Source organism: Mustela nigripes, chromosome 5 (genome assembly GCF_022355385.1).
Source record: "Mustela nigripes isolate SB6536 chromosome 5, MUSNIG.SB6536, whole genome shotgun sequence".
NCBI classification, from domain to species: domain Eukaryota; kingdom Metazoa; phylum Chordata; class Mammalia; order Carnivora; family Mustelidae; genus Mustela; species Mustela nigripes.
In genome coordinates this window covers 142,596,925-142,608,211 of record NC_081561.1, presented here as the reverse complement: position 1 = coordinate 142,608,211, position 11,287 = coordinate 142,596,925, and the positions used below count along the sequence as shown (strand labels likewise).

The 11,287-nt window shown below is 46.9% G+C and overlaps 2 protein-coding genes across 2 annotated transcripts in view; one reads left to right on the top strand and one right to left on the bottom strand.

Annotated features, from left to right (window-relative positions):
• Positions 1–1,153, top strand: part of PLG (plasminogen) — a 37,492-nt gene extending 36,339 nt beyond the window's left edge. Inside the window, exon 19 of the mRNA XM_059401384.1 lies at positions 738–1,153. Within this exon, the coding sequence (XP_059257367.1) occupies positions 738–899 (162 nt within the window). The 3' untranslated portion in view covers positions 900–1,153. The remainder of the gene's footprint in view (positions 1–737) is intronic.
• Positions 1,154–1,775: 622 nt separating this feature from the next.
• The window catches only part of SLC22A3 (solute carrier family 22 member 3), an 88,667-nt gene continuing 79,155 nt past the window's right edge, over positions 1,776–11,287 (bottom strand). Inside the window, exons 8-11 of the mRNA XM_059401383.1 lie at positions 9,312–9,420; positions 8,249–8,361; positions 5,374–5,473; positions 1,776–3,366 (exon numbers count right to left, since the gene is read on the bottom strand). Of these exons, the coding sequence (XP_059257366.1) occupies positions 3,306–3,366; positions 5,374–5,473; positions 8,249–8,361; positions 9,312–9,420 (383 nt within the window). The 3' untranslated portion in view covers positions 1,776–3,305. The remainder of the gene's footprint in view (positions 3,367–5,373; positions 5,474–8,248; positions 8,362–9,311; positions 9,421–11,287) is intronic.

The window sequence follows — 11,287 nt, the reverse complement described above, 5'->3', positions numbered from 1 at the left end:
TCAGTCTTACACAATTCCCAGCACTCACCGTCAGTCTTACACAATTCCCAGCACTCACCGTCAGTCTTACACAATTCCCAGCACTCACCGTAGCACACGCCCTCCCTGATGCTCTTAACTCAGCCACCCTATCCCTGCCCTCCCCCCCCCCCAGTAGTCCTCAGTTTGTCTCTTGGGCTTAAGAGTCTCTTACGGTTTGTCTCCCTCCTTGGTTCCATCTTGTTTCATTTTTCCCCTCTTCCCCCCCCACCAACGAACCCCCACGCTGCCTCTCAAATTCCTCATAATCAAAGAGATCATGTGATAATTGTCTTTCTCTGATTGACTTATTTCCCTCAGCATAGTACCCTCTAGTTCTATCCACGTCATTGCAAATGGCAAGATTTCATTTCTTTTGATGGCTGCATAGTATTCCATAGTGTATATATACCACATCTTCTTGATCCATTCATCTGTTGATGGACATCTAGGTTCTTTCCATAGTTTAGCTATCATGGACATTGCTGCTATAAACATTGGGTGCACGTGCCCCTTTGGACCACTACATTTATATCTTTAGTGTGAATACCCCGTAGTGCGATTCCTGGGTCATAGGGTAGCTCTATTTTCAACTTTTTAAAGAACCTCTATACTGTTTTCCAGAGTGGCTGCACCAGCTTGCATTCCCATCAACAATGTAGGAGTGTTCCTTGCGGTTTAATCTTCACGTGTTTTTTTTTTCCCCCTTCTCTGTATAGGGTGACAGTGGAGGGCCTCTGGTTTGCTTTGAGAAGGACAAGTACATTTTACAAGGAGTCACTTCGTGGGGTCTTGGCTGTGCCCGCCCCAATAAGCCTGGTGTCTATGTTCGTGTTTCAAGGTTTGTTACTTGGATTGAAGGAATAATGAGAAATAATTAAGTGAATGGGAGACAGAGTGATTCCCCGACGTATCTAGAAGCTGGAACACGGGTAGGGAAGTCGGCGTGCTCAGAAATCATTGACCGTAATCAAACTAAGGCACTGTACTTATGCCATCCACTGCCAAACCTCAACGTATTTTAGTAGTGTTGCAGATAAGTTTTCCCCACCCGTGGACTGTTGCATACTGTAATAATAAAGTAACACATCTATAACATTTGTTGAAAATAAACTCTGTCCTTCTTTTGATTTAATTTTTTTGAACTTCATAGTTTTCATGTTCTTTGTTTATACTACCAGTTTTAAATAACATACCTCTCATAGATGTAGGTGATTTCTCTCTTTCTCATAAGGCATAGTTCCAAAAAAGAACCAAGAAGCCTGTAAGATCATAGAGAAGGGAACAGAGAAGTCCCGTAAATCACCCATAAGTTCACCTTGTCTGTGAAAGATGGCTTGACATACATCTTTTAAGGTCTTTATCCTGGCACTGAGATGAAGGGACGGATGTTTTCAGAGCTGCAACATGTATGGGGAGTCATGAGAACAAATTCTATTCTTGGGAATGAAATGTGTTACTGATGACTTGACGTGAGCCCAGCACAGGGGATGCTGGGCAGAAAGCTGTACGCCGTGCAGGGAACAGGCATTACAAGTGTAATACAAGAGCAGTAGAGAGGCTGAGTGCTATTCTGGGTCACGTCTGAATCCAGGAATGGGACCAAGAGCCCGTGAAGGAACAACGAACATAAATTGAAGGTGGATGGTTTAATTTCCTTCGCTAATTGGCTGCCCAGATAGGAAATACACACGGTCACGTGGGGACAGTTTTCCAGTGACAGTGTTCAGCAGGAAGAGAGAGAAAAGACAACGAAGTTACTTGACAATTGAAAACTCTTTATTGTTACCAGAACCAAAATACCAATTCAGGGTACAGCTCCAAGGTGAGCGTATCAAGGAGGAACAGCCATCTTACAGCAAAGAGGGCTGCAAAGAGAGAGAAAACGTGCGTGCCCGCGGATAAGGGGTGACTGCAGCGCGAAGTCCTCAAAGAGTGGTGCTTATTTCACTGAAAAGTCAAACATTCATACTCAGTTCCGTTGTGCTTTAAGGATTAAAATCTTAGTTTGCAATCGGCACCCACATCGTACATAATTGTCGTGTTCGTGTAGGATTTTCTTCTTTGTTGGCCAGATTTCCCTTGGTGCCCGTTTTGCTGTCCACACAAAATAGTTCATTACAAAAATCTGCATGAGATATATACTGAGTCTGAAAATACAAGAAATGTACCAGATAAAGCAGAACAACAGAAAAAAGAGCATATTTGCATGGTAGCTCCACATTTCGAGTCTCCGTAACAAAACAAAGATCAGATCCCTCCTATTAGTGTCTGTAACATCACTTACAAAGCTTCTGCTAATTCTTTTATGCGTGGATATAACTGACCTTCCTTTTAAATTAAAATGTAAGCTTCTTCCCAAGACAGGTTAAAAGGGTCAAGATTGAAAAGGGTCGAGATTGAACAGTCCATGTTTTTCACTCTTGACCACGGGCAGCGCCCTAGAACTGAACTCACACGTACGAGATAAATAACCCTTTAAGATCAAAATTAAGACCCATGAAATCATAGTTCATGGATTTCATTCTGTAAAGAACTGAGTGTGGCTTTAGATGTTCACGAAGGCAGGACCCAAACTCTCCCCGGTCATCGCATGCCCAAAACCGATGGAAGAAATAATAGTGCCAAATATTCGAATTGGACGGATGATTTTGTTGCTAATTACAGAGTCAGGCTTGAAGACGCCAGATGCCATGGTGGCTTACAGAGCTCGAAGCAAGAAGAGAAAGGAAAGGCTCAGTATCGTGTGGCCCAAGGTTCTTCAATTCAGCCTCTTCGTGAACGGAATTTTCAGATCTTCAACCTTCCCCCAATCTTCAGAGCTCTCCAGTCAGAGCTTTAGTCCCTCGCTCAGGTCTGATGAACCCATCGCTGCATCCTGTTCCCAGAACCCCACTTGGCAACATCTTGCCTCCGTGACGGAGTGAGCAGCCGTGAGAATTCAGGGAAGGCTTCTCTTGTCCATCTATCCCTGACTGGGTCAGAGACACAGCTCCAGCTTCAGAGGAAAACTCAGGCAGCGATGTCCACACAACAGGCTCTTGTCTTTGCTAAACCAGCCACACACCGTGTTCCCAGAAACGTCAATAGCACTCTAAATCCTAATTCATCCCACATTATATAAAAATACTCTGGATAGTTTGAATGTCTTTGTACAGGACGACAAACACTTGGAGCCACACAGCCTGACGTAGCTGAAATGGACACACACGTGTCTGCAAGGCACATCGGTTCCTTGGGAGAGGTCAACCCAAAGAGCTCCTTCCTTTCGTCTTTGGCAGCGGGCCTCAAAGGTGAGAGCTGGACACTTGAGTTTTCTTTTTCCTGCCACATTTATAGGAATATGGACTATGAAAACAAGGAGAAAAAGAAAGTCCTTATGAAATGTCATACAACTCATTCCAATAGAGTTTTCTTGCTACTACTCAACGTTACAGCTGCTTTTCATGAAACACACTCATGCATAAACACACAATTCAAAGGTAGCGAAAGTGACGGTCTCCTGGGTTTTTCTTTTCTCTCTTTTTTAACCTGTTTTTGGTCGCTAGGCAGGGGTTAAGTAGCATTACAGCATCTGCGTTCTTTAGACGGGATGCCACTCACCGTGACATGGCCCCCAAGCTCGAATGCAAACCAAGCAATTGTCTAGGAAGACACAGTTAGCAAAAGGTTCCTCTTTTCTGGAGGAGGCAGGACCTTACAATGGTATAACACACAAGAGGAGTCCACACAGTTTTAACACCTTTTATACATTTCTTAATTTTGGTTGGCAAAATGGCAAGATCTTAAAGAGAATCTTCCATCTCACTCCGAATTTCAGGTAGCATTGTTCTAGGGTGAAAAATAGAGCTTTGGGTGAGAAATAAGCCATTATTCGTCACTCGATTTCCAAGCAAGCTGTGGAATCTGGATGACTTCCTGGGGCAAAGGTCCCCTTGTCCTCTGACTGGCCAGTCCTATTATAAGTCAACTGGTGAGAATGAGCTGATGGTTTTATTTTAAATACATTAAGTTTTTCTTAGGAAAGTTCTGCGATCATATAGGCACTTTAAAAATGTCAGCATCTACTCTGTCCTCCATCTACGAGTGAACAGCCATGAAGTTATTCACAGTTCCAGTCTTCTTATAAATATTTTTGACGCAATAATTTTTAAAGTTCAGGGATCCACGTCCTCAATTTCTAGGTCTTTATTTAGACAGCCGATTTTATTTTAAAAGTTAGCTGTTACATTATTTTTTGAATTATGCAGATAATACAAGGCCATGGGTTGTAATTAGAAAATAAATAATACGAAAGCCTACAGAGTGTAAAAGTGATGTCTTCTTCCCAACTCACTTCTATCCTCAGCGGGTCTATATTACATTATTAGATCTTTTGCTACACATTCTCATATCCATATCTACTCTTCCTCTTTTTGTTACGAAGCATTTTAAGCAGAGGAAATTAGAATTTGCGTTCTGTGAATTTCTGTTGATATAATTCTTCATGTTTATGTACTGGTTGGGTATTAACCTTCCTTGCACATGAGTTAGATGCTCTCTCTCTCTCTCATAATCTCTCCCTCTCTTTCCTTCCCGGTCTTCTGTCTCCTTTATCCATCCATCCACCCGTCCGCCTAGCCGTCATCTCTCTCTCTTCCCATCTAGCTACAGAGAAAGCTTCCTATTGTTTCGATTTTTTAATAATTACTATAACATACTGTTCAGCAACTTTTCACTTTGGGACCCATCGTGAAGACGCGACCGTGTCATTCCACACAGATACATCTCAATTCTTCTAACCTCGACATCGTCACCCACAGCAGGAACACATTAGAATTTCCATCACCCGTCGCCTACTGATGCACACGTCCGTTCCCTCTCCTTTCCTTTCGCTGTCCTTCTCTGTAGATTGTCTCTGAGCTTTAACACCTTACTTAGAAATGTTTCCCTCTTCCTAACCACATTTAAAAAATAATACACATTCCTTTATGGCTATTCTCTTTTTATATTAGCCTACCTTTCCTGTCCCCCAAAGATTATTTATTTATTTATTTATTTGAGAACACGCGTGAGAGAGAGTCAGAGAGAGATCACGAAGCAGACTCCCCACTAAGCAGGCAGCCTGATGCCGGGACTCCACCCCAGGACCGTGGGATCATGACCTGAGCTGAGGGCAGACGGTTCACCAACTGAGCCACCCAGACACCCCTTACGTTAACTTCCTAAATCAACTTTGAGTTTTCGGCCTAGGATGTGAGTTGGGAATTGATATTACTCCCCTCCCCATGAGTGTTCCATTTTCTCCATGTATTTTTTTCCCCAGGAGTTTGAAATGCTGCTTTTATTTAAGATGCACTGAAATTTATACAATACCTGCCAAGTTTTTCTACATCATCCACTGTTTCTGGCAAGGCAATACCCTTGGTTTCGGGCAAAAGCATCACGAGCCCACCACACACGGATGCCAGGACACCTAGGGAACAGGGAGCGGCAGGAGAGCGTCAGGAAGGCACGGCCAGTGACCCCCTCCCCGGCCACCTTGCAGCAGCTGTGCTCACTCACTGTAACCAGCCCTCGCCAGCCGCAGCCCTCGGGGCACCCTCACCGCACCCTCCCCAGCTCTCCGGCTCCGGCTCTCCTCTGCCGCTATGGGAAGTGTTCCCTCCCTTCCTGGGAGGCCGGGCAGCCCCACCACCCCCTCCTTGGAGGCCGGGCAGCCCCACCATCCTGGCACTCTCCGCACATCCATTCCTTCACTCCCCCAAACAGTCACGTTCCGGGTGCTTCAGTGCCGACCCCTCAGAGAAGACCCCACCTTCTGCCTCTCGAGGACATGGCAGCCACCAGATAGGCATCCCTCGGTCTCCTTTTCCCGGCCACGAGCTTGACTGCCTGCTCTCCCCTCCTTTCCTTACTGGGTCACGTCACACAGTCTGACTTGTCCCCGCTGCGCCCCCCCCCCCCCTCTCTCAGAGTCTTTCTGGGCTCCTCCATGGACCCAGGAACCCTCAGGCTCCAGCTGCTGGAAGCACCGAAGGGGACGGAGCCTCTCATCGGCAGGGGCCCTTCTCCCCACCTGGCGGGGTCCTCCAGTTACCATCCCCCCCTTCGCTGGTCTTTAGAGCAGAAATTCGGGAAGCATCCTCCCCCACTCTGCCCACTTATGCTGCTGAATGTTTACCGACCAGCTCTCCAGAAGATAAAGCCTCAACGCACAGCATTTGCCAATTTCCATGGTGCAAGGGCTCTCCCCGGGGACACCCCGAGCTAGTGCCCCGACATCACCACACGAGGCGCTGGGAAGGGCCGTGCAGTGATGCCCTGTGTCTGGCATTTCCTTCAGAAGGATATACTCGGCAAAAATCACCCTCAGGTGAGATGTAAATGGGTTTGGGGTATTTATTACCTGTTTTTAACCTATTTGATATATGTGTTTTAATAATGGCTAAGTTAACCACTGGGCTCCAACACTCCTGAAAACTTCACAACTGGCCCTGGCAGGTGGGTGCCACCAGCTCGAGCACCGGCACTCACCGCACTCACCGCCGCGGGCCAGGCTTCTCCTCTGCCTGCTCTCTCTTGCCCCTGAGCTCCTGCCCTCCTCCCGTGAGCTCCAGAGACACAGGCTCTGCCTCTGGGGCCCGGCAGTCTCCCCTTTCCCAGCCGGGAGCCCGGCCTCACACCTTCCTCTGGCTCAAGCAAGCCCCCTCAGTCATCCCTCTCGCTGGTTTTACTTTACTTTATTTCCCGAATCTCTCCATGCCCAGCACTCCCTGTGGCATCCCCTTGGCCCCGCTGCCGTGAGCCCTGACCTGATTACCTGGCTGACGACCGGCACTGTCCCCGTCCAACCTACTGCCAGATGGGCCATCAGAGCCAGCCTTCTACAATGCAAACCTAGCACTGTGAATCCCAGCTTAGAGCTCTTAGCTTCCATGATTGTTTGGATAAAGAGCAAATCGCAGAGCTAGGAAGACCACGATCTGGCTCACGGCGTCACCTCCCATCCTGGCCCCACCGCACACACTGCCTCAGTCCTCTAACTGGCCTTCCCACTGCCTGGAGCCCCGGCCACACTCCCCACGTGGCCAGTTTCTACTCGTCTCCGATCTCAACTAGACATCCTTCCTTCCTCCTTGGCTCAGGCAGGTGGAGAGTCCCTGTGTTACGCACCTCCAGCGGCCCTGCTTTCGGTATTTATCACACTGTGATGTGACCGAAGGTTTAGAAGAGTAGCTCTCTCCCCGGCCGAGACTGGACTCCCCGACCACTTGGTCTTGGTTGAACAATGGCACCCTTTGTTTTTCCGTGCTGGCCCGAGAATCGACACTGAGCTAATTTTTTAGGTCCCATGAAATAATTTGGAAATAATCTTGTGCTGAATTTGGTGGTGTCCAGTGGTTAGAAGCATTACTATCCCTGGCTAGCACCATTGGGAATTTTGCATTACTCAGGATGTATGGCCTCATGGACTCGATATTTTCATTATAATTTAAACTGCAGAGCAACAAGTGAAAAACATAAAACATTCTCTACCAGGAGTGAGGACATGGAGGTGGTGGAAAGATAGGTGAGAAAGGGACCCCCAGGTCCTTCCTTGCCAAGGAAGGGCAGAGGCAGGTAGGAGACCCAGGCAGAAAGGTTGGAGCAGCACCCAAGAAGCACTGGACTGTGTTATCCTGAGCCCCCTGCCCCTAAACTTTGGTTCTGTCCCCTCGTGCGGCCTGTGGAGGTTGGAGCGGGAAGGAGGGTATGAACCCGGGGGCCAGAACAGAGGTTACTGGGTACTCGGGCAAGGGATTCCGTGTCCTCTGTTCTTCCTACACAGCAAGGTCTGCATCCAAGCCAATGAAAATGTGATCTCAAGAGATACAGAACGTTTAAAACTATAATCAGATTTGAGGCTTATTTTGAAACAAACAGAAGGTCCGAGATCATCCCCTGAAAATGATTGGCTCTGTTCCCCAATACCGTAAGACTTTTAGAGCACTGGGCTTTAACTCAGAACCTAAACAAAGGAAGCTAAATGGAACATGATTCATCATGACCCTTTGATAGAAAATAAATTAAAAGCATTTAGGCTTTCACACTGCCATGTCATCAGATGGGAAACTCAAAACTCAAGCAGCTATCTTTAAAAAATTAAATGATCTCCTTAATAGCAAGCGGAATAATCACCAGCAAGTTCTATTACTACAGGGAATATAGATGAACATATTTAGAAATAACGTATAAAACGAGTTCTTACCAAAGATGATAAGAGGTAGTTCCAGCCAAATGGCCGCCAGCCGGAAGAGCAGAAACGGGGCTATGGTTCCCCCAAAATCACATAAACCTGAGCAAAGAGAAACTCCAAAGTTTCTGCAGGGTAAAAAAATTGTTTTAAATAAAATATATTTAACTATATTCAAGATAAGAAAAATACTCAGATATACAAGTAATAAATTTTAGTAATATTTCTCATTTCTATAGTTTTTTGAAAAAATTTTATTTATTTATTTAACGGAGCCCGAGAGAGAGAGAGAGAGCACGCGAGAGCAGGGGAACAGCGGCAGAGCAGGCAGAGGAGGAAGCAGGCTCCATGCCGAGCGAGGAGCCCGATGTGGGACTTGATCCTAGGACCCTAGGATCATGACCTGAGCTGACGGCAGTTACTTAACCGACTGAGCCACCCAGGCATCCCCCATTTCTATAGTTTTTAACTCTGAAAATGACGATTCCTCCCACATTCGAAGCAAATTGTTTCCATTCTGTCCCATTTCAAAGGCTGAGTCGCAGTGAAGACCGCGCGGTGGAAACCCTCCCCGCAATGTCTCACTCCCCAGCCCACTCGGCGATGCTGCTGGGCTGACTTGATTCCCTCACCTGACAGTGAGGTGTGCCCACGGGTATTCCCCCAGGGAAGGAGGCCGTTGCAGCCCATGCACACTGTTTCACTCTGTCCTGCATTATTAAATCAGCGGTTCACAGCGGCAAGACGGGGAGTGTGGTCAGAACAGAGGCTGTAGCCTTTGAACAGGATGACGCTGATGCAGACAGTTTTAACCCACATCTAAGCAAGTACTGTAATCACATTATCTGATCCCACAAAACCACAGCCGAGTATGGGTATGGGAAATACTTCTATCAAAAAAATGCGGAACATAGCAATGCAAAAAGCAGCCCTAACTCAAAGCACATCTTCTTTCCTGGCTGAATTCAGCCCTGGCTAACATATCGCCCAGTTAAGGAAACAATTTAATGGCTTTGAAGTCAAAACATTTGGCTGCAGAATTACTTAGGAGAAACAACGACATATAGGTTGGAATTACCGTAATGTTGTTGGGTACAATTCTGAATTTACCAAATAAACAATTTCAAAGGCCATGGTTATCCCTAGTCTTCCCAGGGTAGCAACTGTGGTTCTCAACCAGGGTATTCCTGTGAACACAGAAAATTTGGAAGGAAACAGTTAGGGGTCTGCTTTCAGTAAAATACCACAAATCAACAGAACGCATTTGCTTAGAGATTTTCCCAGGCCCTAAGTCTTTGCCAATTTAAAGCACAAATGACAGATACCTCCTAATATTGTAGCCAAAAATTTTTTTTAAAGATTTTATTTATTTGACAAAGAGAGGGAGAGACAGCGAGAGAGGGAACACGAGCAGGGGGAGGGGAGAGTGAGAAGCAGGCCTCTCGCTGAGCAGGAAGCCTGATGCAGGATTTGATCCCAGGACCCCAGGATCATGACCTGAGCTGAAGGCAGATGCTTAACTGACTGAGCCACCCAAGCGTCCCAGTAGACACGATTATTAGTGTTACTTAAGAGAGATAAGTTTTCAATAATCTCACTCTCCAGGGAATTACTTTTTTTTTTTTTTTTAAGATTTTATTTATTTATCTGAGAGAGGCCACAAATTGGGGGGGGGGGAGGAGCAGACTCCCCACTGAGCAGGGAGCTCAACCTGGGGCTCAGTCCCAGGACTCTGAAATCATGACCTGAACCCAAGGCAGAAGCTTAATGACTGAGCCACCCAAGCGCCCTATCATAGCCAAATTTTAACAGCAGCAACCACCAGGATGAGAGCTAATATTTGTGTGCTAGTCGCCTTTCTGAGCAGGGTTAGATGATGGGAATATAATCCAAGAACCGTTTCTTGAATGGCCACTAGACTGAAAACAGTGTTCCAGGCATTGCTTTCCTAGAGGGCCTGACTGCACTGGATGTCTGTCCGGAAGGTGGTCTTCACTTGGGCCTTGAGAACCATTACTGCAGCCTGGTACCCATCTGTCCTCTCTCCGTTCCCACGCCTAGTGATAGCACACAGCATAGCTGTTCCTGCCAGACCAGGAGAAATCTGGACATGAAGCTGGTGTTGGTTTCTGAAGGCTAGCCAAGGCTTTGAGGACCAGAACCTTTGGAAGGGGACACCTATGCCTTGTGTGATCACTAGAGTATATGTCCCCCATCTTGCTGCTTCCCCCAAGAAATCACCCAGAGGAGACAGCTTCTTAAAAATTAGCTGGTTCCTTCATTTAAAAATGAACTGTTTGAGGGTTGCATTGGTTATATGAGGAAATTCTCCTTTTCTCCACAGTAACTAGTGGAAAAAGCCAAGTGTTCCTCATTCAATATTTTCTTTCTTTCAAGGTTTAAGGGCAGAAGGAGTAAACCATTTTTGCCCTACAAAGTCAGTGCTCTAAATCTCTTGAGGGTCGCGCAGTTGACGCCTTCCTTCTGCAGCGGCCACGGGTGTGAGGACATGTGACCTCACAAATAGGCTCGAGTCTGCTCTCCAAAGCGAGGCGAAGGATGCTCTGACTCCGTCTTTGAAAAGGAAACCTTTCCCTTTTACACCCATACTCATGCTCGCTCCGCACTAAACGGCTCTCTTATGTCCGTGAAGAATGACTGCCCCTTCGTGAACAATGACTTTTTCTTTAAGTGGACACTTAGGCATGGATGCAGAGGAGGACGGGAGAGAATCAAGATCAACAGATGTACGGGCAATCTCTGCGGAACGGTCAACAACAACCAAACCCCCTCCACCCCTGAAAACTCACTAAACACTACATTGCCTAGGAGGGCGGCACAGAAAAAGAGTTTCAGGTCATTGCTGGGAGGCTCCGGCTTATGACTACAGCACTGCGTTCTGCTTGCACACTGGCTGAGGGCGGACGTCCTGACGGACTTGACGTTTCTCCGGGACGACGGCACCTGCAGCGCTCCCATATCAACAGCTCCATCAGGGGTGAGGAGTGTCCGCCTTGCGCCCCTGTGCCGGGCTGCCGTCTGCTCTCGGGCACG